This window comes from Bombina bombina, chromosome 4, assembly GCF_027579735.1.
Source record: "Bombina bombina isolate aBomBom1 chromosome 4, aBomBom1.pri, whole genome shotgun sequence".
In the NCBI taxonomy this organism is placed as follows: Eukaryota; Metazoa; Chordata; class Amphibia; order Anura; family Bombinatoridae; genus Bombina; species Bombina bombina.
Window position 1 is genome coordinate 147,482,808 of NC_069502.1, and position 27,982 is coordinate 147,510,789.

General features: G+C 41.3%; 1 protein-coding gene across 1 annotated transcript in view; it reads left to right on the forward strand.

The window, feature by feature from the left end:
- SMC6 (structural maintenance of chromosomes 6) overlaps positions 1-27,982 on the forward strand; it is an 869,177-nt gene that overhangs the window by 87,152 nt on the left and 754,043 nt on the right. Inside the window, 1 exon segment of the mRNA XM_053711237.1 lies at positions 15,147-15,283. Within this exon segment, the coding sequence (XP_053567212.1) occupies positions 15,147-15,283 (137 nt within the window).

Below are 27,982 nucleotides of genomic sequence, written 5' to 3' on the forward strand. Positions count from 1 at the left end.
GATATTCCCAACAGTAATTACTCAAGCCGTGGACTCACCATATCTTAGGAAAGAAAGATAGATAATCCCTTTATTACCCATTCCCTAGTTTTGCATATCTAACAGTTATATTAATACACTTTTTACCTCTTTAATTACCTTTTTATCTAAGCCTCTTCAAACTGACCCTTATTTCAGTTCTTTTGACAGACTTGCATTTTAGCCAATCAGTGCTTGCTCCTAGGAACTCCACATGCATGAGCATAGTGTTATCTATATGAAAGAAATGAACTAACACCCACAAGTGGTGAAAAACTGTCGAACGCCCCTGAGAAGAGTCGGCCTTCATGGGCTTAGAAATTAGCATATGAACCTCCTAGGTTTAGCTTTCAACTAAGAATACCAATAGAACAAAGCAAAATTGGTGATAGATTTACATTTGAAAATTGTTTAAAATTACATGCCCTATCTGAATGAGTTTGTTTTGGACTAGACTTTCCCTTTAAAGCAGCGGTTCCCAACCTGTGGTACGTGTTCCTCTGGGGGTACTTGGCAGCCTGTTTGGGGGTATGCGAAGATGTAATGGCGGAAGATGCGGGGTGAGGGTCGGTGGGGGGGCACTCTAAATGGGTCATCAACTAATAACCATCGTGGAACTGTGGAAGGAAGGAGCGCTCAGCCGGAAAGTGACAAGTTAAGTCCTGGCCTGGCATGTAGCCAGATGGGAGCCCCTGCACCTGAGATATGTGGCCGGGTGTGGATGACTCAGGTCCACATATTAATGATCACCCTGTGTCACCAGGCAGCTTAGCCTCCTGCTCCACTCACCCCCGTGCACAAAATTTTGACTGCGAGTGCGCAGTTAGAAGTAGCACTGCAGCAGCATAGGTGCGTGGACACGTGTGGTAGAGCCGTGGAGGTTGCGAGTCACACAGGCGAGGCGGGTCTACATCCCCAAATAAGTTATAGTCAGTGCTGGTAAGTAAAGTACTGCTGCTAATGCTTGCTTGATTCAGATTGCTTCACTACTAACTAAGGGGCGCCAGCCACACAAGAGTGCTCCTCCTGATGAAAATATCTGAGCTTTAAACCTGTTGATACACGTACAGTCGTTTGCCATTCAGGTATAGCTTACCTCCCCTATAAAAAAAGCGCTTCCATTATTTTGAGGGATGGGTGGGGGTAATGAAGAGAGGGGGTACTCCTAAATGAAAAGCCTAATCAAGGGGTACGGGAGAGAAAAAAGGTTAGGAACCGCTGCTTTAAATGGACAGTCTACATCAGAATTGTTTGTTTTAAAATATAGATAATCCCTTTATTTTTCATTCCCTAGTTTTGCATAACCAACACAGTTATATGAATACACTTTTAACCTCTGTGATTATCTTGTATCTAAGCATCTGCAAACTGCCCACTTATTTCAGTTCTTTTGACAGACATGCATTTTAGCCAATCGGTGCTGGCTCCTAGGCGTTTTCTATATGACATACATGAACAAACACCCTCTAGGGGTGAAAAACTGCTTTCTCTTGTAAGGTGTATCCAGTCCACGGATCATCCATTACTTGTGGGATATTCTCATTCCCAACAGGAAGTTGCAAGAGGACACCCACAGCAGAGCTGTTGTATAGCTCCTCCCCTAACTGCCATATCTAGTCATTCTCTTGCAACTCTCAACACGCATGGAGGTAGTGGTGAAAAATAGTTAGTTTATTTTTAAATGGTACCGGAGTTGTACTATTTTATCTCAGGCAGAAATAGAAGAAGAATCTGCCTGAGTTTTCTATGATCTTAGCAGGTTGTAACTAAGATCCATTGCTGTTCTCACATATGTCTGAGGAGTGAGGTAACTTCAGCGGGAGAATGGCGTGCAGTTTACTCTGCTATGAGGTATGTGCAGTTAAAAAAATTTCTAGAATTGGAAATGCTAGAAAAATGCTGCTGATACCGGATTAATGTAAGTTAAGCCTGAATACAGTGATTTAATAACGACTGGTATCATGCTTACTCTCAGGAGTAATACCCTTATATAAATGCAATATAAAACGTTTGCTGGCATGTTTAATCGTTTTTATATATGCTTTGGTGGTAAAACTTATTGGGGCCTAGTTTTTTCCACATGGCTGGCTTTATTTTTGCCTAGTAACAGTTTCCTGAGGCTTTCCACTGTTGTAGTATGAGTGGGAGGGGCCTATTTTAGCGCTTTTTTTGCACAGTTAAAATTACAGACTGAGACATCCAGTTTTCCTTTAGAAGTCCCCTGAATGCTACAGGACATATCAAAAGGGCCTAAAGTCGTTTATTGGGGAAGGTAGGGCCACAGCAGAGCTGTAGCAGTTGATTGTGACTGTTAAAAAGCGTTTGTCGTTTTTTTGATCCGTTTTTTGAACTAAGGGGTTAATCATCCATTTGCAAGTGGGTGCAATGCTCTGTTAGCTTATTATATACACTGTAAAAATTTCGTTTGATTTACTGCCTTTTTTCACTGTTTTTCAAATTTTGACAAAATTTGTTTCTCTTAAAAGCACAGTACCGTTTTTTATATTTACTTGTTAACTTGATTTAAAGTGTTTTCCAAGCTTGCTAGTCTCATTGCTAGTCTGTACAAACATGTCTGACATAGAGGAAACTCCTTATTCATTATGTTTAAAAGCCATGGTGGAACCCCCTCTTAGAATGTGTACCAAATGTACTGATTTCACTTTAAGCAATAAAGATCATATTCTGTCTTTAAAAAATGTATCACCAGAGGAATCTGACGAGGGGGAAGTTATGCCGACTAACTCTCCCCACGTGTTAGATCCTTTGACTCCCGCTCAAGGGACTCACGCTCAAATGGCGCAAAGTACATCTAGGGCGCCCATAGCGATTACTTTACAAGACATGGCGGCAGTCATGGATAATACACTGTCAGCGGTATTAGCCAGGCTACCTGAATTTAGAGGTAAGCGAGATAGCTCTGGGGTTAGACGAAATGCAGAGCATACTAACGCTTTAAGAACCATGTCTGATACTGCCTCACAATATGCAGAAGCTGAGGAAGGAGAGCTTCAGTCTGTGGGTGATATTTCTGACTCAGGAAAGATACCTGATTCTGATATTTCTACATTTAAATTTAAGCTTGAACACCTCCGCGTATTGCTCAGGGAGGTTTTAGCTGCTCTGAATGACTGTGACACAATTGCAGTGCCAGAGAAATTGTGTAGACTGGATAAATACTTTGCAGTGCCATTGTGTACTGATGTTTTTCCAATACCTAAAAGGTTTACAGACATTATTACTAAGGAATGGGATAGGCCAGGTGTGCCGTTCTCTCCACCTCCTATTTTTAGAAAAATGTTTCCAATAGACGCCACCACACGGGACTTATGGCAGACAGTCCCTAAGGTGGAGGGAGCAGTTTCTACTCTAGCAAAGCGTACTACTATCCCTGTCGAGGACACTTGTGCTTTTTCAGATCCAATGGATAAAAAATTAGAAGGTTACCTTAAGAAAATGTTTATTCAACAAGGTTTTATCCTACAGCCCCTTGCATGCATTGCTCCTGTCACTGCTGCTGCAGCGTTCTGGTTTGAGTCTCTGGAAGAGGCTTTACAGGTAGCGACTCCATTGGATGACATACTTGGCAAACTTAGAGCACTTAAGCTAGCCAATTCTTTTGTTTCTGATGCCATTGTTCATTTGACTAAACTAACGGCTAAGAATTCTGGTTTTGCTATACAGGTGCGTAGGGTGCTATGGTTTAAATCATGGTCAGCTGACGTGACTTCAAAATCTAAGCTGCTTAACATTCCCTTCAAGGGGCAGACCCTATTCGGGCCTAGTTTGAAGGAGATTATTGCTGATATCACTGGAGGAAAAGGTCATGCCCTTCCTCAGGACAGGTCCAAATCAAGGGCCAAACAGTCTAATTTTCGTGCCTTTCAAGGCAAGTGCGGCATCAACTTCCTCTAATGCAAAACAAGAGGAAACTTTTGCTCAGTCCAAGACGGTCTGGAGGCCAAACCAGACCTGGAACAAAGGTAAGCAGGCCAAAAAGCCTGCTGCTGCCTCTAAGACAGCATGAAGGAACGGCCCCCTATCCGGTAACGGATCTAGTAGGGGGCAGACTCTCACTCTTCGCCCAGACGTGGGCAAGAGATGTTCAGGATCCCCGGGCGATGGAATTTATATCCCAGGGATATCTTCTGGACTTCAAAGCTTCCCCCCCAAAAGGGAGATTTCACCTTTCACAATTATCTGCAAACCAGATAAAGAGAGAGGCATTCTTACACTGTGTACGAGACCTCCTAGTTATGGGAGTGATCCATCCAGTTCCAAAGGAGGAACAGGGACAGGGATTTTACTCAAATCTGTTTGTGGTTCCCAAAAAAGAGGGAACCTTCAGACCAATTTTTTATCTAAAGATCTTAAACAAATTCCTCAGAGTTCCATCATTCAAGATGGAAACTATTCGTACCATCCTACCTATGATCCAGGAGGGTCAATATATGACTACAGTGGATCTAAAGGATGCTTATCTTCATATTCCGATACACAAAGATCATCATCGGTTTCTCAGGTTTGCCTTTCTAGACAGGCATTACCAGTTCGTAGCTCTTCCTTTTGGATTAGCTACAGCCCCAAGAATCTTCACGAAGGTTCTAGGGTCGCTTCTGGCGGTCCTAAGGCCGCGGGGCATATCAGTGGCCCCTTATTTAGACGATGATACAGTCATCAAACTTCCAAATTGCCAAGTCTCATACGGAAATAGTACTGGCATTTCTGAGGTCGCATGGGTGGAAAGTGAACGAGGAAAAGAGTTCTCTATCCCCACTCACAAGAGTTTCCTTCCTAGGGACTCTGATAGATTCTGTAGAAATGAAAATTTACCTGACGGAGTCCAGGTTATCAAAGCTTCTAAATTCCTGCCGTGTTCTTCATTCCATTCCGCGCCCTTCGGTGGCTCAGTGCATGGAAGTAATCGGCTTAATGGTAGCGGCAATGGACATAGTGCCGTTTGCACGCTTACATTTCAGACCGCTGCAACTATGCATTGTCAGTCAGTGGATCGGGATTACACAGATTTGTCCCCTCTACTAAATCTGGATCAAGAGACCAGGGATTCTCTTCTCTGGTGGCTATCTCGGGTCCATCTGTCCAAAGGTATGACCTTTCGCAGGCCAGATTGGACAATTGTAACAACAGATGCCAGCCTTCTAGGTTGGGGTGCAGTCTGGAACTCCCTGAAGGCTCAGGGATCGTGGACTCAGGAGGAGACAGTCCTTCCAATAAATATTCTGGAACTGAGAGCGATATTCAATGCTCTTCAGACTTGGCCTCAGTTAGCAACTCTGAGGTACATCAGATTTCAGTCTGACAACATCACGACTGTGGCTTATATCAACCATCAAGGGGGAACAAGAAGTTCCCTAGCGATGTTAGAAGTCTCAAAAATAATTCACTGGGCAGAGATTCACTCTTGACACCTATCAGCTATCCATATCCCAGGTGTAGAGAACTGGGAGGCGGATTTTCTAAGTCGACAGACTTTTCATCCGGGGGAGTGGGAACTCCATCCGGAGGTGTTTGCACAATTGATTCATCGTTGGGGCAAACCAGAACTGGATCTCATCTGCGTCTCGACGGAACGCCAAGCTTCCTTGTTACAGATCCAGGTCCAGGGATCCCAAGGCGACGCTGATAGATGCTCTAGCAGCGCCCTTGTCTTTCAACCTGGCTTATGTGTTTCCACCGTTTCCTCTGCTCCCTCGACTGATTGCCAAAATCAAGCAGGAGAGAGCATCAGTGATTTTAATAGCGCCTGCGTGGCCACGCAGGACCTGGTATGCAGATCTAGTGGACATGTCATCCTTTCCACCATGGACTCTGCCTCTGAGACAGGACCTTCTACTTCAGGGTCCTTTCCACCATCCAAATCTAATTTCTCTGAGACTGACTGCATGGTGATTGAACGCTTGATTTTATCAAAGAGTGGCTTCTCCGAGTCAGTCATTGATACCTTAATACAGGCACGAAAGCCTGTTACCAGGAAAATTTATCATAAGATATGGCGTAAATATCTTTATTGGTGTGAATCCAGGGGTTACTCATGGAGTAAAGTCAGGATTCCCAGGATATTATCCTTTCTCCAAGAAGGTTTGGAAAAAGGATTGTCAGCTAGTTCCTTAAAGGGACAGATTTCTGCGCTGTCTATTCTTTTGCACAAGCGTCTGGCAGAGGTTCCAGACGTTCAGGCATTTTGTCAGGCTTTAGTTAGAATCAAGCCTGTGTTTAAACCTGTTGCTCCGCCATGGAGCTTAAATTTGGTTCTTAAGGTTCTTCAAGGAGTTCCATTTGAACCTCTTCATTCCATAGATATCAAACTTTTATCTTGGAAAGTTATTTTTTTGGTAGCTATTTCCTCGGCTTGCAGAGTCTCTGAGTTATCTGCCTTACAATGTGATTCTCCTTATCTGATTTTCTATTCGGATAAGGTAGTCCTGCGTACCAAACCTGGGTTTTTACCTAAGGTGGTATCTAACAAGAATATCAATCAAGAGATTGTTGTTCCATCCTTGTGTCCTAATCCTTCTTCAAAGAAGGAACGTCTATTACACAATCTGGACGTGGTTCATGCTTTAAAGTTTTACTTACAAGCTACTAAAGATTTTCGTCAAACATCTGCTTTGTTTGTGGTCTACTCTGGTCAGAGGAGAGGTCAAAAGGCTTCGGCAACCTCTCTTTCTTTTTGGCTAAGAAGCATAATCCGCTTAGCCTATGAGACTGCTGGACAGCAGCCTCCCGAAAGGATTACAGCTCATTCTACTAGAGCTGTGGCTTCCACTTGGGCCTTTAAAAATGAGGCTTCTGTTGAACAGATTTGCAAGGCGGTGACTTGGTCTTCGCTTCATACTTTTTCAAAATTCTACAAATTTGATACTTTTGCTTCTTCTGAGGCTATTTTTGGGAGAGAGGTTTTACAGGCAGTGGTACCTTCCGTTTAGGTACCTGCCTTGTCCCTCCCTTCATCCGTGTACTTTAGCTTTGGTATTGGTATCCCACAAGTAATGGATGATCCGTGGACTGGATACACCTTACAAGAGAAAACACAATTTATGCTTACCTGATAAATTTATTTCTCTTGTGGTGTATCCAGTCCACGGCCCGCCCTGTCATTTTAAGGCAGGTCATTTTTTTCATTTAAACTACAGTCACCACTGCACCCTATGGTTTCTCCTTTCTCTGCGTGTTTTCGGTCGAATGACTGGATATGGCAGTTAGGGGAGGAGCTATATAACAGCTCTGCTGTGGGTGTCCTCTTGCAACTTCCTGTTGGGAATGAGAATATCCCACAAGTAATGGATGATCCGTGGACTGGATACACCACAAGAGAAATAAATTTATCAGGTAAGCATAAATTGTGTTTTTTCAGTTCAGACTACCCCAATACAATTTTTCAGAAAGTGAACACTGTTAAGTATCTAGGGTTAGAGATCAATAGAAACTCGAAAATGTGGCATCAGGCCAATTTTGGGTGGCTTTTCCAGACAATCCAAGATGATCTTAAGATATGGGCTGCATTTCCATTATCGCTTTCAGCTTCAATCAACCTGATCAAAACTATAATTTTTCCAAAAATTCTCTATCACTTGCAAAATCTCCCACTTTTGATTTTAAACAAGGACCTCAAGAAGTTGTCATCTTGGTTTTCAAAGTTTATTTGGAAATCTAAAAAACCGCGACTATCGCTAAATAGGCTCTCTCAAAAATATACGGATGCGGGGTTTGCTCTACCCAGTATTAGACTCTATAATTGTGCATCATTGAGTTAGGTGGCAATTGATTGGGTCTCCCAGACTAATTTGGTCACTACTTATGATCTTGAATCATATATGATTAAACCGTGGTCCTTGAAAGCCTTTTTACATTGTGCCCCACATTCTTTACCATTGGGGGTATCCTCTCTTTTGTCTTTTAGGAATATAATTGCGGCTTGGCATAGGTTCTGTAAACTGCTTAAAATTGATCCATCTTTCTCTGAATATTTACCCATTAGGGGGAACCCTCTATTCTCTCCAGGTATAGACCAGAAATGTTTCTATGATTGGCAGGTTAAAGGGTTAGAATATGTACACCAACTACTTAATGACGAACTACAGATGCTTCCATGGGAGATAATTGGGGAGCAGTATTCTCTTACTAGGTTGAATCGCTTTGCTTATTTTTAGATTCAGCATTTTGTTAGCTCTCAGAATTGGTTCTCTGGTAGGAGTTGTGATTGGTCTGAGGTTAAGATTTGTGTTAAAAAATAAATCATTGGTGATGCGTCAATCTCGTTAATATATGACATCATGTTGACCAAGCAAGGGGTGCTAGAGGAGGATAAATTAATTAAATTCTGGCTCCCATATATTCCTTCAATAGATCGTGAGAAAGTACGTTATAGCCTTTCGATAGTGGCCAGATTCCCGGTCCCAGTGAGCTGGAAAGAATCTCATTTAAAATTACTAAATAATTATTATTTATCACCGGCTTTATTGTCTAAACTTTTTCCTGACAAAATGTTTAGATGTGAGCATTACTCATATACACGGGCGGATCTCCGTCATATGTTATGGGCATGTCCTAAAATCTCCCAATTATGGTTGAAAGTCCAATTCTGGTATAATAGTCTTTGAAAGCTCCATCTCTTTTTCCTTTGAGGATATTGTGTTACTTTTTCCAGAGCCGAGTGGGAGCGTAAGAATGCGCATTTTAAATACTATTATATTAATAGTGAGATATAACATCTTTAAAAAAATGGATAGCAAAGAGCTCTCAGAGTTTGTCACTAGTTTTAAGAGATATTCAAGCTCAGATCATTTTTGAATCCTTTCACTTGCAGAAAGTATCTGAAAAAAAAATGAAGGCGTTTTTGGTAGGCTTGGCCCCGGTTATTAAGTTATATCCAAGTTGCCTGCAATGGCAGATTTTAAGGCCGTTTGTGGTCTCAATAAGTTTTGCGTAATTAGTGATACACCAGGTTTTTCCAGATACCTGGATTAGAAATAGATTGGATATAGACTAGTTGCGATCAAGAATTGATACTCCAGAGGTTCTCTGGTATACATTTGATCCTGGAGGTGGGGGAGGGGGGGGTTTCCCTTTGTGTGTTGTTTTTTTTTTCTTCTTCCCCCCCCCCCCCCCCTTATTTCTCATTTTTTCTGTCCCTTCCCTCTTCTTGAGTTTTCTTCTTATTTTCTTTTTACATTTTTCTGTCTGCTCCTTGGTTTGATGTAAAGACAGTTGAAAATTAGCCACTTTAGTTCAGTACGAATTGGATAAATAGATAAAGGTGATTCTGATATGAAATTTTAGTTTGTACAGTATATCTTTTTAATTTTGCCAATGTAAAAAAAAAATTGTTAGTTATGTTTGTATTTATGATATATGTTGGTCCTGCATGACTCAGAATATGTTGAGTACATGCCATTTTTATTTTTAAGTGGCTAAGACTAATAAAGATTATTTAAAACAAAAAAAGAAAAACTGTCAAAATGCCCTGAGAGAAGAGGCGGCCTTCAAGGGCTTAAAAATTAGCATATGAACCTCCTAGGTTTAGCTTTCAACTAAGAATACCAAGAGAACAAAGCATAATTGGTGAGCCCGTTGAGATCTTAGGCGGCGGCCTCTCTACAAGATCCTGACTCCCTCCCCCGTAATCGGGGTATACCAGTCCTTTATAGACTGTTCACTATATTACAGAAGGGAGCCAATTTGTTAAGATTTCCTTAAGTGTTTCATGTGTTGGACGAACTGTACAAATACTGTCTCAATCATGGAGGCCGTGGACAAGTGGGAACGCACAGTGACGCAGCTCCTAAATAATCATTTCCGGAGATTAGAAGAAGAACTGTGTAGAATACTCTTCAGTCCCGGAGCTATGGCAGTCCCTATGAGAGATACTACTGGGCAACTTGTTTGCACCGGCTGGGCTGATTCAACCTTTCTTATCGGCCACTACACAATAAAAGAGCCCAACTGTGTGAAATTTATCAGAGACGATCATCAGGAGAATGCCGCGACAGGCAACCTAAAGCTAACGCCTAACCACCGGCAGGGCTGTGAGATAGATATGGAGCCTAATATGGTATTGACAGAGGCATTTGACATCACATGGGACACCCGAGAGATGGGAATAGATGAATACAGGGGACAAACTGAAATCTTTGTTGGAGATGGGAAGCCTGTTACGTTTGAGGCAGCAAGGAGAGGCTCGAGTGGCAAGCGGCCCCTCACCCACAACATTAACGGCTCCATGTTGGTAGGACTAGCACCGGACTGTACCCTAGGGTATGGTAGCAGACTAAACAGGAGTTTGCTATGCTTGATGCCTCCTTTAACGATCAGTGAGTGGAAACGGATACTTTTTGATCCAGGGGGGGAGGCATGCTCAGATAGACAACTTCCTGGTGTTATTGCTACAGAGTCATAGCTGGCTAGAAAAGTCTGCTTGCCGGACCAAGTCTGGGACATGTATACTGATTTGACATCGGTGTTCACAACATGTATGTATGAACAGTCGGATGGGAGTAGGGTGACACCTCAATTTGAACAATTTATGCTTGCACTCTGTTTTGTGTGCTCTCTTTGTGATGATTCTAAGATCAGAGAAATGAGGTTGATATGTAACTGACTATACTCTATTCAGACACAAGACTACTCTTCATTGTACCCTCCTGATATTCGTTACTGTTTATGATATATCCTTTATTTCCCAGTGCTGTATAGCTGATATATTTTAGACCCTATCCTTAGTAATTTAGCCAGATGATAGTATCTATTAAATTATAGGGCCCCCCCCCCTACTTTGTATACATGTTCTGTTTTGTTTTTTGTTTTTTTTCTTTAGGGGGCGCTACATCTAGTCCTTAACTTTTCCCATACTCCCCAGCCTGCTCACTGTGTTTGTGCTGTGTAGCCAGCGGCCGAGGCGGTGCGGTACGACATAGGAATTAATATAATAGGCATTCAATGTTTAAGCCTATAGATTTAATCTTGACTCCAAAAATTTTGGAGACCCAGTTCACAGAGGCACTGCCCCAAAGAAGATATTAATTACCAAGTAAAGCCTACTGAACATTTGAATGTTAATGCTTTTTTATCTTGATGGAGTGGGATAAAACTAAATCGGCTACCCCTGATAATAGACACAAAGTTCAGTTTCTATCCTGAGATGTGTTTATACACGAGTGGCATAGCTTACAAATACTTGCTTGCACACTTTATTGTTCAGGCTTATAGCATGTTAGCTCTCCTCAGATGTATATTTAAAGTTACATAATACTCCTTCTGATTATAATATGTCCTCTCTTATGGCACTAGTTGACCTGTTTTTACTGATACTCCTGATATATTGCTGTTGATCCTCCCAAGATATGGATATACTTTTCCTAGCATAATATGGAGTTCTGAATATACGTAATGTCCCCCAACATATCTTTCTACATAATCTCCATACTTAGTAGGTAAATTGGCTCCATGTACATCTATTTGCTACATCATTTAAGGTCCAAAAATGGCCTACCTCAAATTACATTATACATAATTCTAAGGGTCTAAAGACAGCCCAGTACGTTTGTCACTTGATGCATATCCCCTATACGTTTCCCCCACAAGTTTGTATTAATGCTAAGCTTATAAGAGAGTTTATTGTTTTATTTCTTTTGTCTTTACCTTTGTGTATGGGGATTTTCTGTCAATAAGTTTTATTTAGTTCTAGGGGTTAACAATTATAGGCTGTATGTTATGCTAAAAAGTTTAAAAACAAAGATTCATCATTTGGGATCCAAAAGTGGTCCTCCTACAACTTCTGATAGCCTTCTTCACGTTAAATCTTTTCTATGACCATCAGAGGCCCAAGAGTGGCCTCATAGGTTGATCCGAGGGCTGATAATGTCAATGGGCAAAAATTTTGTTTTCTAATTTTGCAACTGTCTCATATCTATGCTATGCTTTTCTGGTGTGTTAATATGACTTATCTGTATAAATTGTACGGAGATTTTTGTTTTGTTTGCCCTGAAATGAATCTTAATAAAAATATTAAAAAAAAAAAAAAAAAAAAAAAGCATAATTGGTGATAAAAGTAGATTGGAAAATTGTTTAAAATTTCATGCCCTATCTGAATCATGAGTTTATTTTGGACTAGACTCTCCCTTTAAGTAAGAGATTTTCTTTTCAATTATCCCCAATAGTGATCAATTTAACCAGTGGCATACAATAAATACCATCATCAAAGGTTAAAACACGCTCAAGTATTCCCTCTTGCAATGATAAATATGTGTAACAAATTTGCACCACAATTTGTGATCAGATGTGGACATGTTCGCAAGCAAAGTGATAAATCTTGCACTAAGTGTAGCCAGGTTCTCTGACATTAAAAATGGTGTTCTAAACTCTTCTCCAATATGGTTTCTAATGAAAGAGTAGTATTAAAATTGTCTGCCATGAGGGGATGTAACTTGAATAAAGACCAAAATAACGAGCCAAACCAGTCAACGAATCATTTAGGGTGTCCATACCCAATTTGTATGCTGTATTACAAGTACTTGTTGGGAATTGTACCGGCACGGAAGTAGACTGTAATACGTTGAGGAAACGTACACGGAGGAATCGGGAGGCAAAACTCGACGTGGTGAACTGTCAGAGGAGGCTTATCCGAGACCAGGTGATAGTCACTGAATGAACTGTACATTCGAAGGTACTGTGAGATACTTTGGCAATTCTGGTTAACATAATAACACATCTAATCGGTTTGAATACATCTCTGGAAAACCTATTTGCCAGAAGAATAGTGTACATAGTATACACAGCTTTTACTTACCGCATAGGTGGTGTTGGGATTTTTATAAAGACTGAAAAGAAATAGTGTGTATGTACAGAAACATTTTAAAACCGCGGCCGAGCATTCAAGGGAGTCGTCCCTGCATTTTTTAGTTTATTTTATATTACTTTCACTTTGATTTAACCTCTTATGTTAACATTCCTATTATTAAATCACATTTATTTATAGTAAACAATTTGTTTCCCAAATTTTTTAAAATTCTCTCACACTCACACTCACACTCACACATACACATACACATACACATACACACACACACATATACACACATACACATATACACACACATACACATATACACACACACACACACACACACACACACACACACACACACACACATACATACACACATACACACATACACACATATACACACACATATACATACACACACACACACACACACACACATACACACACACATACACACACACATACACATATACATACACACACACACACACACACACATAAATGTGTGTGTTTTTGGCTACTTTTTCGGCAACATTGTTTAGTGAAAATATCCCCCTAGAAGGCATCAATCTGCTGCAATCTGTTCCACAGGCTCGATCAACAATCTCATTCACTTTGCATTAGAAACAGCACCATCTGCACCTTGGCTACTAACTCTTGGTTAGATTAGTATATAAAGCTTTAAACAGGTGTAGGTAATGGAATGAAGGAGCAGCATTCAGCATGCAGTTTTAAGACACTTCCCAATTTTCTTCCATTATCACATTTTGCACAGGCTTTTTATATTGGCATTTTCTGGGTAACAAGATCATTCTGAGCATGTGTACAAGCTCACATGGTATACGTATACTAGTCTGTCATTAGCGGATGTCTGTCACATGATACAGGGGGGCCAGAAAATGGGAGAAACAATAAATTTTGTTAGAATTTTTTTTGAAATTCAGAGTAAGTGCTATTGCCTTGTTTCTGCTGCATTGAGTGGTCCTTTAAGGGATATTAAACTGTAAATACTTGATATACATAAATAATGATATATTCAAAACAAACGTTAGCCTTAGAAAAATATGTAGCAGTATTTGTTACCATTATATTGTTTAAATATTAATGATGTAAGTGTAAAGGTTTAGTTTCTATAAAGTAATGGGGGCTGCTATGTTTGAAATTGTTTTCGGTTTATTTCTGTCTTCTGTGGAGAATACTTAGGGATAGATTTCCAAACCAGAAAATCCAGTAGAGTTTTGTGGAATCTTACACAACTTTGTGTTTGTCTTTTTTTATTGCCCGTTTTATATATAAGCTTAAGTTTAGACACGGAGGCATCCAATGAAGTTACAGAAACTCAGTGAAATTTAAAAAAATTCAGGAAAAGGTGACAAAATAAATTATAAATGGTTTTTATCTACACCTAATTTAACCTTTATATTACAATCTCATAGGGTTTAAAGGGACACTGAACCCAATTTTTTTTCTTTCGTGATTCAGACAGAGCATGCAGTTTTAAGCTACTTTCTAATTTACTCCTTTATCAAATTTTCTTCATTCTCTTGGTATCTTTATTTGAAATGCAAGAAAGTAAGTTTAGATACTTGCCCATTTTTGGTGAACAACCTGGGTTGTTCTTGCTGTTTGGTGGATAAATTCCATGGTGCTGAACCAAAAAATAGCTTAGATGCCCTCTTTTTCAAATAAAGAAAGCAAGAGAACAAAGAAAAATTGATATTAGGAGTAAATTAAAAAGTTGCTTAAAATTGCATGCTCTATCTGAATCACTAAAGAAAAAATTTGTGTTCAGTGTCCCTTTTAATATTCCTTTTAAGGGAAGCAGACACTCTTGAGTAAATCAGAATTTAATCACCTGTCTCAGTGTGCCTTGGAATCTCAGGCATCAGTTTTTGGGTACGACAAAACTGTAAAAGTGATCGATATAGCTAGATATACCTGCTATGAAGTGGGATCCAAAGACCACGTAACTGTAGCGAATAAATTAGAGGCTGTCCGTTTCTCTGAGCAGTAAGCCTCAAATCTCCATGAAGTATACATTTTAGGAAAAAATCTGCATCTTTTGAAAGGAAGATGACCATTAAATCTACATAGACAGTCAAAATTTTAGGTAGCTACCACAGCCTTTAATGGACGCAGCTGAGAAATACCCTGAAAAATGGTTCTTTTTAGTATCTGACGCACATAGCATTGTTACCCTATATGTTAGTGATAGTTAATTAAAGTTAAACCAATTTCTACACCTATAAGCTATTATTTAGTCTTGCTTTGTGTTATTTTAAATTACGGTGACTTATATTTTATTTGTATTTTGCTTTGTATATAGATCTGCTGATGTTTCTGTTACCTTACGAAATCGGGGACAAGATGCATTCAAACCAGAGGTTTATGGAAACTCAATTATTGTTCAACAGCACTTCACTACGGATGGCAATAGAAGTTACAAACTTAAAAGTTCAGCAGGTATTTAAGGACATTAACTTTACCCTTTATCAATATTTAAAAAGTTTATGTCATTTTTAAAAATACTGGTACAAATTATTCTCAGGCTAATCTTTGCTCTGACTATATCATTCAAGCAATTATTTGTTTTAGTGCTTGATGTCCCTTTAAAGTCTTTCTTTTCTTGCATAAGTTAATGAGTCCACGAGCCATTATCCCTGGGATTCAACTCCTGGCTCAGAGTACTTAATTCCTCCCACCTCTCTGGTATGCAAGTCTTATCTTTATCTCCCAGGAGGAAGGTGAATAATTGATGTGCTCCAGATAAATTGAGAGGGATCCTCAGACTGATATAAGGCCCATTTCCCCCCTTATAAAATAGCTTCTTAGAGACAGCGGAGAGATTGGAGTATTAGGTGGTGACAGAATTACTCCCAGTGAAGGAGTTAGTCACCCGTTGGGGACTGGTCCCATAACCTCCTCCTGTTTAGTTATTGATGTACTCCACAAATGGATTGTCTTCTGTAATGTGCCCAGCACTGGATGGGTTCTCTACTTGAAGCAGTTATTTCTGCTGCTGGTAAGCACAGTGGAATGGTTGTATTTTCAGGTAAGCAAGGACATTTTCAAGCAGGTACATATTGTATAGCCAGGGGACATTTTACTATACAGACACTACCACATTTTCTCTAGACTCAATACATTTTAGTCTAGTAATACTGGCTGGAGAACATATAGGGGCATTAGAGATTCTCTCAGAATTTTTTTTTTTTTGTACATCTGACAACCGAATGTTTTTAAAGGGTGATACATATTTTTTTTAAAATAATATATTTATGATATATTTGTTTAAACTTTTTGTTGTTGTTAGAGCTACTAAAGTGCATGCTGGCTCTTTTCATATTAGTTACCCTTGGCGCTACCAGTTTGCGTGCCTGAATCGGTTTTCCGTGTCTCATGTACCTTTTCATTCATATAGGTGGCGAGAGTGCACGAGCTTTCGTATGGGATATATATTCCTACCAGGAGGCGGCAAAGTTTGCCAAACCTCAAACTTATAAAACCCCCCCCCCTCATACATCCCGTTTTAAACTTTGCCTCCTTTGGAGGTGGTTGAAGTATGATGATGTGCTTGATTTCTTCAGTGAAAGGCGCTTCAGAGCATATAGAGGTCCGGTTCCCCTCAAAGTGCAGTTCTTATCAGAGGGATGTGAAGGGAGTACTGCGTCATGTCACCATGTTTTTGCCTCACAGGAAATCTTTTCATGGCCTCTATGTAAATTTGGTTGCAGGGATTCATCTTCTGCCTCCCTTTACAGATCAACTCCTATTCAATTACCTCCACTTATATGTTTCAGTACTGGTTTGGCTGTCTGCTATTAGTGAACGATTGTCTATAGGTATGTTTGTATTTTTATCTAGGCACTTTTTAACTTATGTTAGAGAGTTTAAAGGGACAGTCAACACCAGAATTTTTGTTGTTTAAAAAGATAGATAATCGCCTTATTACCCATTCTCCAGTTTTTCATAACCAACACAGTTATAATAATACACATTTTACCTCTGTAATTACGTTGTATCTATGCCTCTGCAAACTGCCCCTTATTTCAGTTCTTTTGAAAGACTTGCATTTTAGCCAATCAGTGCTCACTCCTAGGTAACTTCACATGCGCAAGCTCAATGTTATCTATATGAAACACATGAACTCATGCCCTCTAATGATGAAAAACTGTCAAAATGCCTTCAGATTAGAGGCGGCCTTCAAGGTCTAAGAAATTAGAAATTGGCATATGAACCTCCTAGGTTTAGCTTTCAACTAAGAATACCAAGAGAACAAAGCAAAATTGGTGATAAAAATAAAATGAAAAGTTGTTTAAAATTACATGCCCTATTTGAATCATGATTTTTGACTTGACAGTCCCTTTAACTATGTTGATCTATGTGTATGTATGGCCCAGGGACAGATTTTTACTATTCCACTTATATATTTTTCTTTCTAATGACACGGTGAGTCCACGGATCATCTAATTACTATTGGGAATATCACTCCTGCTCAGCAGGAGGCGGCAAAGAGCACCACAGCAAAGCTTTTAAATATCACCTCCCTTCCCTCCAACCTCAGTCATTCTCTTTGCCTACGTCAGAGCTAGGAAGTGGTAAAATGTAGGTGTTAGAAGATTCTTCAATCAAGATTTTATTATTTTTTAGCAGTGAAAGATTGTACTGCTTTGTCCTAGGGTGTAGGCGTAGTCCATATCAGTGTCTTCAGTAGAGCAGTGATGGCTTTCAAGCAATGGAAACTTGTGGGGTACAATCCTCACTGCGCCTCCCGTGTATTTAATACTGCCCTAATCGTGCAAGCCTGAGTAGGATTACTCAGTCTTTGTTTTTATCCACAGGTCCATGTGAGGGAACTGGCCTTCTCAAACCTAGTGAGCTGCCGTGCGGCCTGCTAGAAGTCTAAAGGTAAGTGCTAACTTTATTTCTTCTACAAGATACGACGAGTCCACGGATTCATCCTTACTTATGGGATATTCTCCTCCTGCTAACAGGAAGTGGCAAAGAGCACCACAGCAGAGCTGTATATATATCTCCTCCCTTGACTCCACCCCCCAGTCATTCTCTTTGCCTATGCTTGTAATAGGAAGGGTAAAATGATAGTGGTGATAAAATGATAGTTTTAATTTCTTCAATCAAGAAGTTTTTTATTTTAAATGGTACCGGTGAGTACTATTTTTCTCAGGGGAGGATATGGAAGAAGATTTTTCCCTGAAATTGATGATCTTAGCAGCAGTTACTAAGATCAATTATGGTTCCCACAGATCTGAAGGTAATATGAGAAAACTCTTCAGTGTGGAGGACGGTCTCATGCAGCAAGCAGCATTTGAGGTATGTTTCAGCCCTTTTCTTCTGAGGAAACTTAGTATATCAGAATTGGCTGATTTGGTTCCTTATCATGGGAACAGGGTAAGCAGTAGTCCTGTAAATGAATAGGGTGTTACTGTCCTACTGGGTGTTTTACTGACATTATTGCAGCAATTAGATGCGCAGCATATAATATTGACACGGGTATTTTACAAAATTATGGCATAAAATAAGTTTATTGATAAAGAGGACTTTATGTTGTGCTTATATGTTTGGGGACCACATGGCTGTTTGTAAATGCTTCCCATGCGGTAGGTTAATCAAATAGTGCAACGTCCATTATGGGCGGGGCCTATTTTCACGCCTCAGACGCGCAGTTTTTATTTTAAAAATAGTTTTTATTGAGTTAAATCAAATGACATACAGCTTATGCATTATAACAGAGTAAATAATAAAATAACATGGTGCATAAACTTTGTAACATGAGGCGCATTAGCACCTCGGTTGGTACACGTACCTCGTTTTTACAGAGGCCGTCATTTAGAATCTTATTGGACAATATAGAACTTATTGGCTCATTCTAGCGGGTATGTAACTGGGACGGCTTTTAAGTGAATAAATAGGGTCGTTAGGACTATTAAACAGGTAAATGCTGCAGGCACGGTGGGAGTGCAGGAACATGAGAATTCAGGCATTGCATCGTGTGTTAAGTGGGGGTCAAGAGAGGCCATAATAATCCAGCCATTGGCTCTCTTGAGCACCCCGTGTCTGGCTTCATTGCATAGCAGAGTGTGTGGAAAGGTCTTTAAGGGTATTTTGGTAACGTCAAGCGTCGTGTAGTCTAGTTATGTATTTTATAGGACATGAGAGTGTCCCACGGTTCCCAAATAAGGCAGAAATCAGTCAGTTTCTTGCGTTCTCCATACACATAGGTTTCCATACTTCTAATGTAATTCACGCATTCTACTACTCCCTGCCATTTGGGGGGCTGACTTTTCTTCCAGTTTCTGGCTACAAGTAATTTGGTGGAAATGAGGATGTATATAAGTAGGTTCCGTTTAGCTCTAGGGAGCAAGTCCACTCCCAAATGCAGGATCGCTAGAGCTGGTCCAAGTGTTTCCACTAGCTCAAGGTCTTTACATAAGGTTTCCACCCTTTTCCAGATGCCTATCAGTTTTGGGCATGACCACCAGATGTGTGGTCGGGGTGCCCCGTTCTCCACATTCTCGCCAGCACATGGGAGAGTGATCGGGGTATAGCTTCTGTAATTTAGTGGGTACTAAATGCCATCAGACGCGCAGTTTACTCTGAAGGAGACAGCAGACATTAGCTTCGGTTGGGCCCTATCTGTGTGTTATACTATCTGGATTGGTGTCGAGTCGTTTGGCAGTTATCTGGGGGCAGGTAGGCGCCACAGAAGAGCTGTGGCGAGGTGCAGGGGTCATTATTTAGCAAATTGAGTTTTGTTTTGCTTTATGTCCCTGTAGAGGGTAAATGTCTGCTCTTGCATGTGGGATGCAATCATTTTTGGCATCTCTGTATATCCATACCTAGTTTTTGAACGTTTATAGACGTTAAGTGTGTTTGGAAAAATTGTGCGCTTTTATCCCTTAAAGGCACAGTATTCGTTTTTTTGCAAAATTGTTTTTTTCAATAAATAAAGTGTTTACCAACTGTTGTGGTTTATTACTACTTTGTTAAACATGTCTGACATTGAGGAAACTCATTGCTCTATGTGTTTAGAAGCCATTGTGGAACCCCCACTTACATTGTGTACCTCTTGTACTGATAGAGCCTTAAACTGTAAAGAACATATTTCTCCTACATTGGTGTATCCGGTCCACGGCTTCATCCTTACTTGTGGGATATTCTCAATCCCTACAGGAAGTGGCAAAGAGAGCACACAGCAGAGCTGTCCATATAGCTCCCCTCAGGCTCCGCCCCCCCAGTCATTCTCTTTGCCGCTCTAACTAGTAGCATCTCCACGGGGGTGGTAAAGAGTATGTGGTGTTTAGTTGTAGTTTTTTATTCTTCTATCAAGAGTTTGTTATTTTAAAATAGTGCCAGCTTGTACTATTTACTCTGCAGCAGAAAGTGATGAAGATTTCTGCTAAGAGGAATATGATTTTAGCACCAGTAACTAAAATCCATGGCTGTTCCCACGCAGGACTGTTGAAACCAGAGAACATCAGTTGGGGGGAACAGTTTGCAGGCTTAACTGCTTCAGGTATGATCAGTCATTTTTCTAACAAGACCATGTAATGCTAGAAGACTGTCAGAAATTCCCTCTGGGATAGGTAAGCCATTTTTCTTAGACTCTGTATAAAATGATGGCTTATATTAAGGGCTCTATGCTGGTTGACACTATTGTGGTCTTAATCGATTGCTTTTTAGCATGTTTTTGGCTATAATAAGGTGTTTTTCCAAACTTTAAAACACTTTTGGGGTTTAATTTGCGCCTGGCACTTATTTAGACACCTAATCTAGTCAGAAAGGCCCCTCCACTCTGGAATGAAGAGGGAGGAGGCCTCATTTTCGCGACTCAATTGCGCAGTGGTTTTGCCTAGGCAGTTCATGCAGCTTCACGTGGGGAGTCCAAAGGCTCAGAAAAGGACTCCAGAGAGACTTATTTCTCCAACATAGGTGTGTCCGGTCCACGGCGTCATCCTTACTTGTGGGATATTCTCTTCCCCAACAGGAAATGGCAAAGAGCCCAGCAAAGCTGGTCACATGATCCCTCCTAGGCTCCGCCTACCCCAGTCATTCTCTTTGCCGTTGTACAGGCAACATCTCCACGGAGATGGCTTAGAGTTTTTTAGTGTTTAACTGTAGTTTTTATTATTCAATCAAGAGTTTGTTATTTTAAAATAGTGCTGGTATGTACTATTTACTCTGAAACAGAAAAGAGATGAAGATTTCTGTTTGTATGAGGAAAATGATTTTAGCAACCGTTACTAAAATCCATGGCTGTTCCACACAGGACTGTTGAGAGGAATTAACTTCAGTTGGGGGAACAGTGAGCAGTCTTTTGCTGCTTGAGGTATGACACATTCTAACAAGACGATGTAATGCTGGAAGCTGTCATTTTCCCTATGGGATCCGGTAAGCCATTTTTATTCAGATAGTAAATAAGGGCTTCACAAGGGCTTATTAAGACTGTAGACATTTTCTGGGCTAAATCGATCATATTTACACATATTTAGCCTTGAGGAATCATTTAATCTGGGTATTTTTTGTAAAATAATATCGGCAGGCACTGTTTTAGTCTATAGGGGCTTTCCCTAATCATAGTCAGAGCCTCATTTTCGCGCCGGTATGGCGCACTTGTTTTTGAGAACAGCATGACATGCAGCTGCATGTGTGTGGAGCTCTGATACATAGAAAAGTCTTTCTGAAGGCATTATTTGGTATCGTATTCCCTTTTGGGCTTGGTTGGGTCTCAGCAAAGCAGATTCCAGGGACTGTAAAGGGGTTAAATATAAAAACGGCTCCGGTTCCGTTATTTTAAGGGTTAAAGCTTCCAAATTTGGTGTGCAATACTTTTAAGGCTTTAAGACACTGTGGTGAAATTTTGGTGAATTTTGGACAATTCCTTCATACTTTTTCGCAATTGCAGTAATAAAGTGTGTTCAGTTTAAAATTTAAAGTGACAGTAACGGTTTTATTTTAAAACGTTTTTTGTGCTTTGTTATCAAGTTTATGCCTGTTTAACATGTCTGAACTACCAGATAGATTATGTTCTGACTGTGGGGAAGCCAAGGTTCCTTCTCATTTAAATAGATGTGATTTATGTCATAAAAAATTTAGAAAAAATGATGCCCAAGATGATTCCTCAAGTGAGGGGAGTAAGCATGGTACTGCATCATCCCCTCCTTCGTCTACACCAGTCTTGCCCATACAGGAGGCCCCTAGTACATCTAGCGCGCCAATACTCCTTACTATGCAACAATTAACGGCTGTAATGGATAATTCTATCAAAAACATTTTAGCCAATATGCCCACTTATCAGCGAAAGCGCGACTGCTCTGTTTTAGAAAATACTGAAGAGCATGAGAACGCTGATGATTTTGTTTCTGAAGGGCCCCTACACCAGTCTGAGGGAGCCAGGGAGGTTTTGTCTGAGGGAGAAATTTCAGATCAGGAAAAATTTCTCAACAGGCTGAACCTGATGTGATTACTTTTAAATTTAAGTTGGAACATCTCCGCGCTCTGCTTAAGGAGGTGTTATCCAATTTGGATGATTGTGATTATCTGGTCATTCCAGAAACACTATGTAAAATGGACAAGTTCCTAGAGGCCCCGGGGCCCCCCGAAGCTTTTCCTATACCCAAGCGGGTGGCGTACATTGTTAATAAAGAATGGGACAGGCCCGGTATACCTTTCGTACCTCCCCCCATATTTAAAGAAAATTGTTTCCTATAGTCGACCCCAGAAAGGACTTATGGCAGACAGTCCCCAAGGTCGAGGGGGCGGTTTCTACTCTAAACAAGCGCACCACTATACCCATAGAAGATAGTTGTACTTTCCAAGATCCTATGGATAAAAAATTAGAAGGTTTGCTAAAAAAGATGTTTGTTCAGCAAGGTTACCTTCTACAACCAATTGCATGCATTGTCCCTGTCACTACAGCCGCGTGTTTCTGGCTCGATGAGCTAGAAAAGGCGATTATTAGTAATTCTTCTTCTTATGAGGAGATTATGGACAGAATTCGTGCTCTTAAATTGGCTAATTCTTTCACCCTAGACGCCACCTTGCAATTGGCTAGGTTAGCGGCGAAAAATTCTGGGTTTGCTATTGTGGCGCGCAGAGCGCTTTGGTTAAAATCTTGGTCAGCGGATGCGTCTTCCAAGAACATATTGCTTGACATTCCTTTCAAGGGGAAAACACTGTTTGGCCCTGACTTGAAAGAGATTATCTCTGATATCACTGGGGGCAAGGGCCACGCCCTTCCTCAGGATAGGTCTTTCAAGGCCAAAAATAAACCTAATTTTCGTCCCTTTCGCAGAAACGGACCAGCCCCAAGTGCTACGTCCTCTAAGCAGGAGGGTAATACTTCTCAAGCCAATCCAGCCTGGAGAATGCAAGGCTGGAACAAAGGAAAGCAGGCCAAGAGACCTGCCACTGCTCCCAAGACAGCATGAGATGCGGGCCCCCGATCCGGGACCGGATTTGGTGGGGGGCAGACTCTCTCTCTTCACTCAGGCTTGGGCAAGAGATGTTCTGGATCCTTGGGCGCTAGAAATAGTCTCCCAAGGTTATCTTCTGGAGGTGATTCATCCTGTTCCATTATAAGAACAAGGGATGGGGTTCTACCCCAATCTGTTCGTAGTTCCCAAAAAAGAGGGAACGTTCAGACCAATCTTAGATCTCAAGATCCTAAACAAGTTTCTCAAGGTTCCATCGTCCAAAATGGAAACCATTTGAACAATCCTTCCATCCAGGAAGGTCAATTCTTGACCACGGTGGATTTAAAGGATGCGTATCTACATATTCCTATCCACAAGGAACATCATCGGTTCCTAAGGTTCGCATTCCTGGACAAGCATTACCAGTTCGTGGCGCTTCCTTTCGGATTAGCCACTGCTCCAAGGATTTTCACAAAGGTACTAGGGTCCCTTCTGGCGGTGCTAAGACCAAGGGGCATTGCTGTAGTACCTTACTTGGACGACATTCTGATTCAAGCGTCGTCCCTTCCTCAAGCAAAGGCTCACACGGACATAGTCCTGGCCTTTCTCAGATCTCACGGAGGAAAGTGAACGTGGAAAAGAGTTCTCTATCTCCGTCGACAAGAGTTCCCTTCTTGGGAACAATAATAGACTCCTTAGAAATGAGGATTTTTCTGGCAGAGACCAGAAAAACAAAACTTCTAAACTCTTGTCGGATACTTCATTCCGTTCCTCTTCTTTCCATAGCGCAGTGCATGGAAGTGATAGGTTTGATGGTAGCGGCAATGGACATAGTTCCTTTTGCGCGCATTCATCTAAGACCATTACAACTGTGTATGCTCAGTCTGTGGAATGGGGACTATACAGAGACTCACTCCGTTGGTGGCTGTCCCTGGACAACATGTCACAAGGGGTGACCTCCCGTAGACCAGAGTGGGTCATTGTCACGACCAACGCCAGTCTGATGGGCTGGGGCGCGGTCTGGGGATCCCTGAAGGCTCAGGGTTTTTGGTCTAGGGAAGAATCTCTTCTACCGATAAATGTTCTGGAACTGAGAGCGATATTCAATGCTCTCAAGGCTTGGCCTCAGCTAGCGAGGGCCAAGTTCATACGGTTTCAATCAGACAACATGACGACTGTTGCGTACATTAACCATCAGGGGGGAACAAGGAGTTCCCTGGCGATGGAAGTAGTGACCAAAATCATTCATGGGCGGAGACTCGCTCCTGCCACCTGTCTGCAATCCACATCCCAGGAGTGGAAAATTGGGAAGCAGATTTTCTGAGTCGTCGGACATTGCATCCGGGGGAGTGGGAACTCCATCCGGAAATCTTTGCCCAAATCACTCAACTGTGGGGCATTCCAGACATGGATCTGATGGCCTCTCGTCAGAACTTCAAGGTTCCTTGCTACGGGTCCAGATCCAGGGATCCCAAGGCGACTCTAGTAGATGCACTAGTAGCACCTTGGACCTTCAAACTAGCTTATGTATTCCCGCCGTTTCCTCTCATCCCCAGGCTGGTAGCCAGGATCAATCAGGAGAGGGCGTCGGTGATCTTGATAGCTCCTGCGTGGCCACGCAGGACTTGGTATGCAGATCTGGTGAATATGTCATCGGCTCCACCATGGAAGCTACCTTTGAGACGAGACCTTCTTGTTCAAGGCCGTTCGAACATCCGAATCTGGTCCCACTCCAGCTGACTGCTTGGAGATTGAACGCTTGATCTTATCAAAGCGAGGGTTCTCAGATTCTGTTATTGATACTCTTGTTCAGGCCAGAAAGCCTGTAACTAGAAACATTTACCACTAAATTTGGAAAAAATATATCTGTTGGTGTGAATCTAAAGGATTCCCTTGGGACAAGGTTAAGATTCCTAAGATTCTATCCTTCCTTCGAGAAGGATTGAAAAAAGGATTATCTGCAAGTTCCTTGATGGGACAGATTTCTGCCTTGTCTGTGTTACTTCACAAAAAGCTGGCAGCTGTGCCAGATGTTCAAGCCTTTGTTCAGGCTCTGGTTAGAATCAAGCCTGTCTACAAACATTTGACTCCTCCTTGGAGTCTCAACTTAGTTCTTTCAGTTCTTCAGGGGGTTCCGTTTGAACCCTTACATTCCGTTGCAATTTCTTCTGCTAGAAGAGTTTCAGAATTATCTGCTCTGCAGTGTTCTCCTCCTTATCTGGTGTTCCATGCAGATAAGGTGGTTTTACGTACTAAACCTGGTTTTCTTCCAAAAGTTGTTTCTAACAAAAACATTAACCAGGAGATAGTCGTGCCTTCTCTGTGTCCGAAACCAGTTTCGAAGAAGGAACGTTTGTTGCACAATTTGGATGTTGTTCGCGCTCTAAAATTCTATTTAGATGCTACAAAGGATCTTAGACAAACATCTTCCTTGTTTGTTGTGTATTCTGGTAAAAGGAGAGGTCAAAAAGCAACTTCTACCTCTCTCTCTTTTTGGATTCAAAGCATCATCAGATTGGCTTACGAGACTGCCGGACGGCAGCCTCCTGAAAGAATCACAGCTCATTCCACTAGGGCTGTGGCTTCCACATGGGCCTTCAAGAACGAGGCTTCTGTTGATCAGATATGTAGGGCAGCGACTTGGTCTTCACTGCACTCTTTTACCAAATTTTACAAGTTTGATATTTTTGCTTCTTCTGAGGATATTTTTGGGAGAAAGGTTTTGCAAGCCGTGGTGCCTTCCATTTAGGTGACCTGATTTGCTCCCTCCCTTCATCCGTGTCCTAAAGCTTTGGTATTGGTTCCCACAAGTAAGGATGACGCCGTGGACCGGACACACCTATGTTGGAGAAAACAGAATTTATGTTTACCTGATAAATTACTTTCTCCAACGGTGTGTCCGGTCCACGGCCCGCCCTGGTTTTTTAATCAGGTCTGATATTTTATTTTCTTTAACTACAGTCACCACGGTCTCATATGGTTTCTCCTATGCAAATATTCCTCCTTAACGTCGGTCGAATGACTGGGGTAGGCGGAGCCTAGGAGGGATCATGTGACCAGCTTTGCTGGGCTCTTTGCCATTTCCTGTTGGGGAAGAGAATATCCCACAAGTAAGGATGACGCCGTGGACCGGACACACCGTTGGAGAAAGTAATTTATCAGGTAAACATAAATTCTGTTTTCCTACCAAAATAATCCCTAAGGAAGGTAAAGGCCACAGTGGAAGCTGTGGCATGGTGCTGTAATGTGTTAACCGGTTAATATCTGCTATTAGCTCCGGTTTGGGCATTAAGGGGTTAATTGGTCTGAAAATTTGTGTGCAATCTTTTCAAAGCATTAAGACACTGTGGTGAAAATTTCATTAAAATCGGATGTTTATTTGATGGTTTTTTGATGTTTCAGTAATAGTGTGCACTTTTATTATTTAAAGAGACAGTAACGTTTTTGTCAAAAATAATTTATATTGCATTGAAGTTCTGTTTATGTCTGTCAAACATGTCTGAATCTTCAGATAGCCTATGTTCTGTATGCTCAAAGTCAAAGGTGGTTCCCCCGTTAAATTTATGTGTGAAGTGTGCCATAGCGTCCAAGCAGCTTAAGGACCATACAATCACACTTAAAAATATAGCCCAAGATGATTCTTTAGCTGAAGGTAGTTAAGATAGTTCGCTATCCTCTCCTTCTGTGTCAATACCAGCCATGCCCGCGCAAGCGATGCCCAGTACATCTAGCGCACCAATTGTGATTATTATGCAACAGTTAGCGGCAGTAATGGATAATTCTCTCTCAGCATTTTTATCCAAACTGCCAGCCTTTCCTAGGAAGCGTGATTGCTCAGTTTTAAACACAGAAAATGAGCAAGCAGACGCAGAGGATAATTTATCTGTAGTGCCCTCACATCAATCTGACTTGGCGGTGAGGGAGGGCCTGTCTGAGGGAGAAATTTCTGACACAGGAAAAGTTTCTCAGCAGGCAGAGCCTTATGCCATAGCATTTAAATTTAAGCTAGAACACCTCCGCGCCCTACTTAAGGAGGTCCTAGCTACACTTGATGATTGTGATCCTTTGGTGATCCCTGAAAAATTGTGTAAAATGGACAAATTCTTAGAGGTCCCAGTACACACTGATGCATTTCCGATACCTAAGACGGTGGCGGATATCGTGACTAAGGAGTGGGAGAAGCCAGGTGTACCTTTTGTTCCCCCTCCTATATTTAAGAAAATGTTCCCAATTGTTGACCCTAGAAGGGACGCGGGGCAGACGGTCCCTAAGGTTAGAGGGGGCAGTTTCAACGCTGGCTAAGCGCACAACTAAACCAATAGAAGACTGTTGCGCTTTCAAAGATCCGATGGATAAAAAATTATAAGGTTTACTTAAGAAAATTTTTGTTCAACAAGGTTTTCTTCTTCAACCAATTTCTTGCATTATTCCTGTAACCACTGCAGCTGCTTTTTGGTTTGAGGAATTAGAAAACTCGCTCCAGAAGGAGACTTCTTATGAAGTCATGGATAGAATTCACGCCCTGAAGTTGGCTAATTCTTTCATTACAGATGCCGCTTTTCAGTTAGCTAAATTAGCGGCGAAAAATTCTGGTTTCGCAATAGTGGCGCGTAGAGCGCTTTGGCTAAAATCGTGGTCGGCGGATGTGTCGTCCAAAACAAAATTGCTTAATATTCCTTTCAATGGTAAGACCCTATTCGGGCCAGAGTTGAAAGAAATTTTTTCAGAT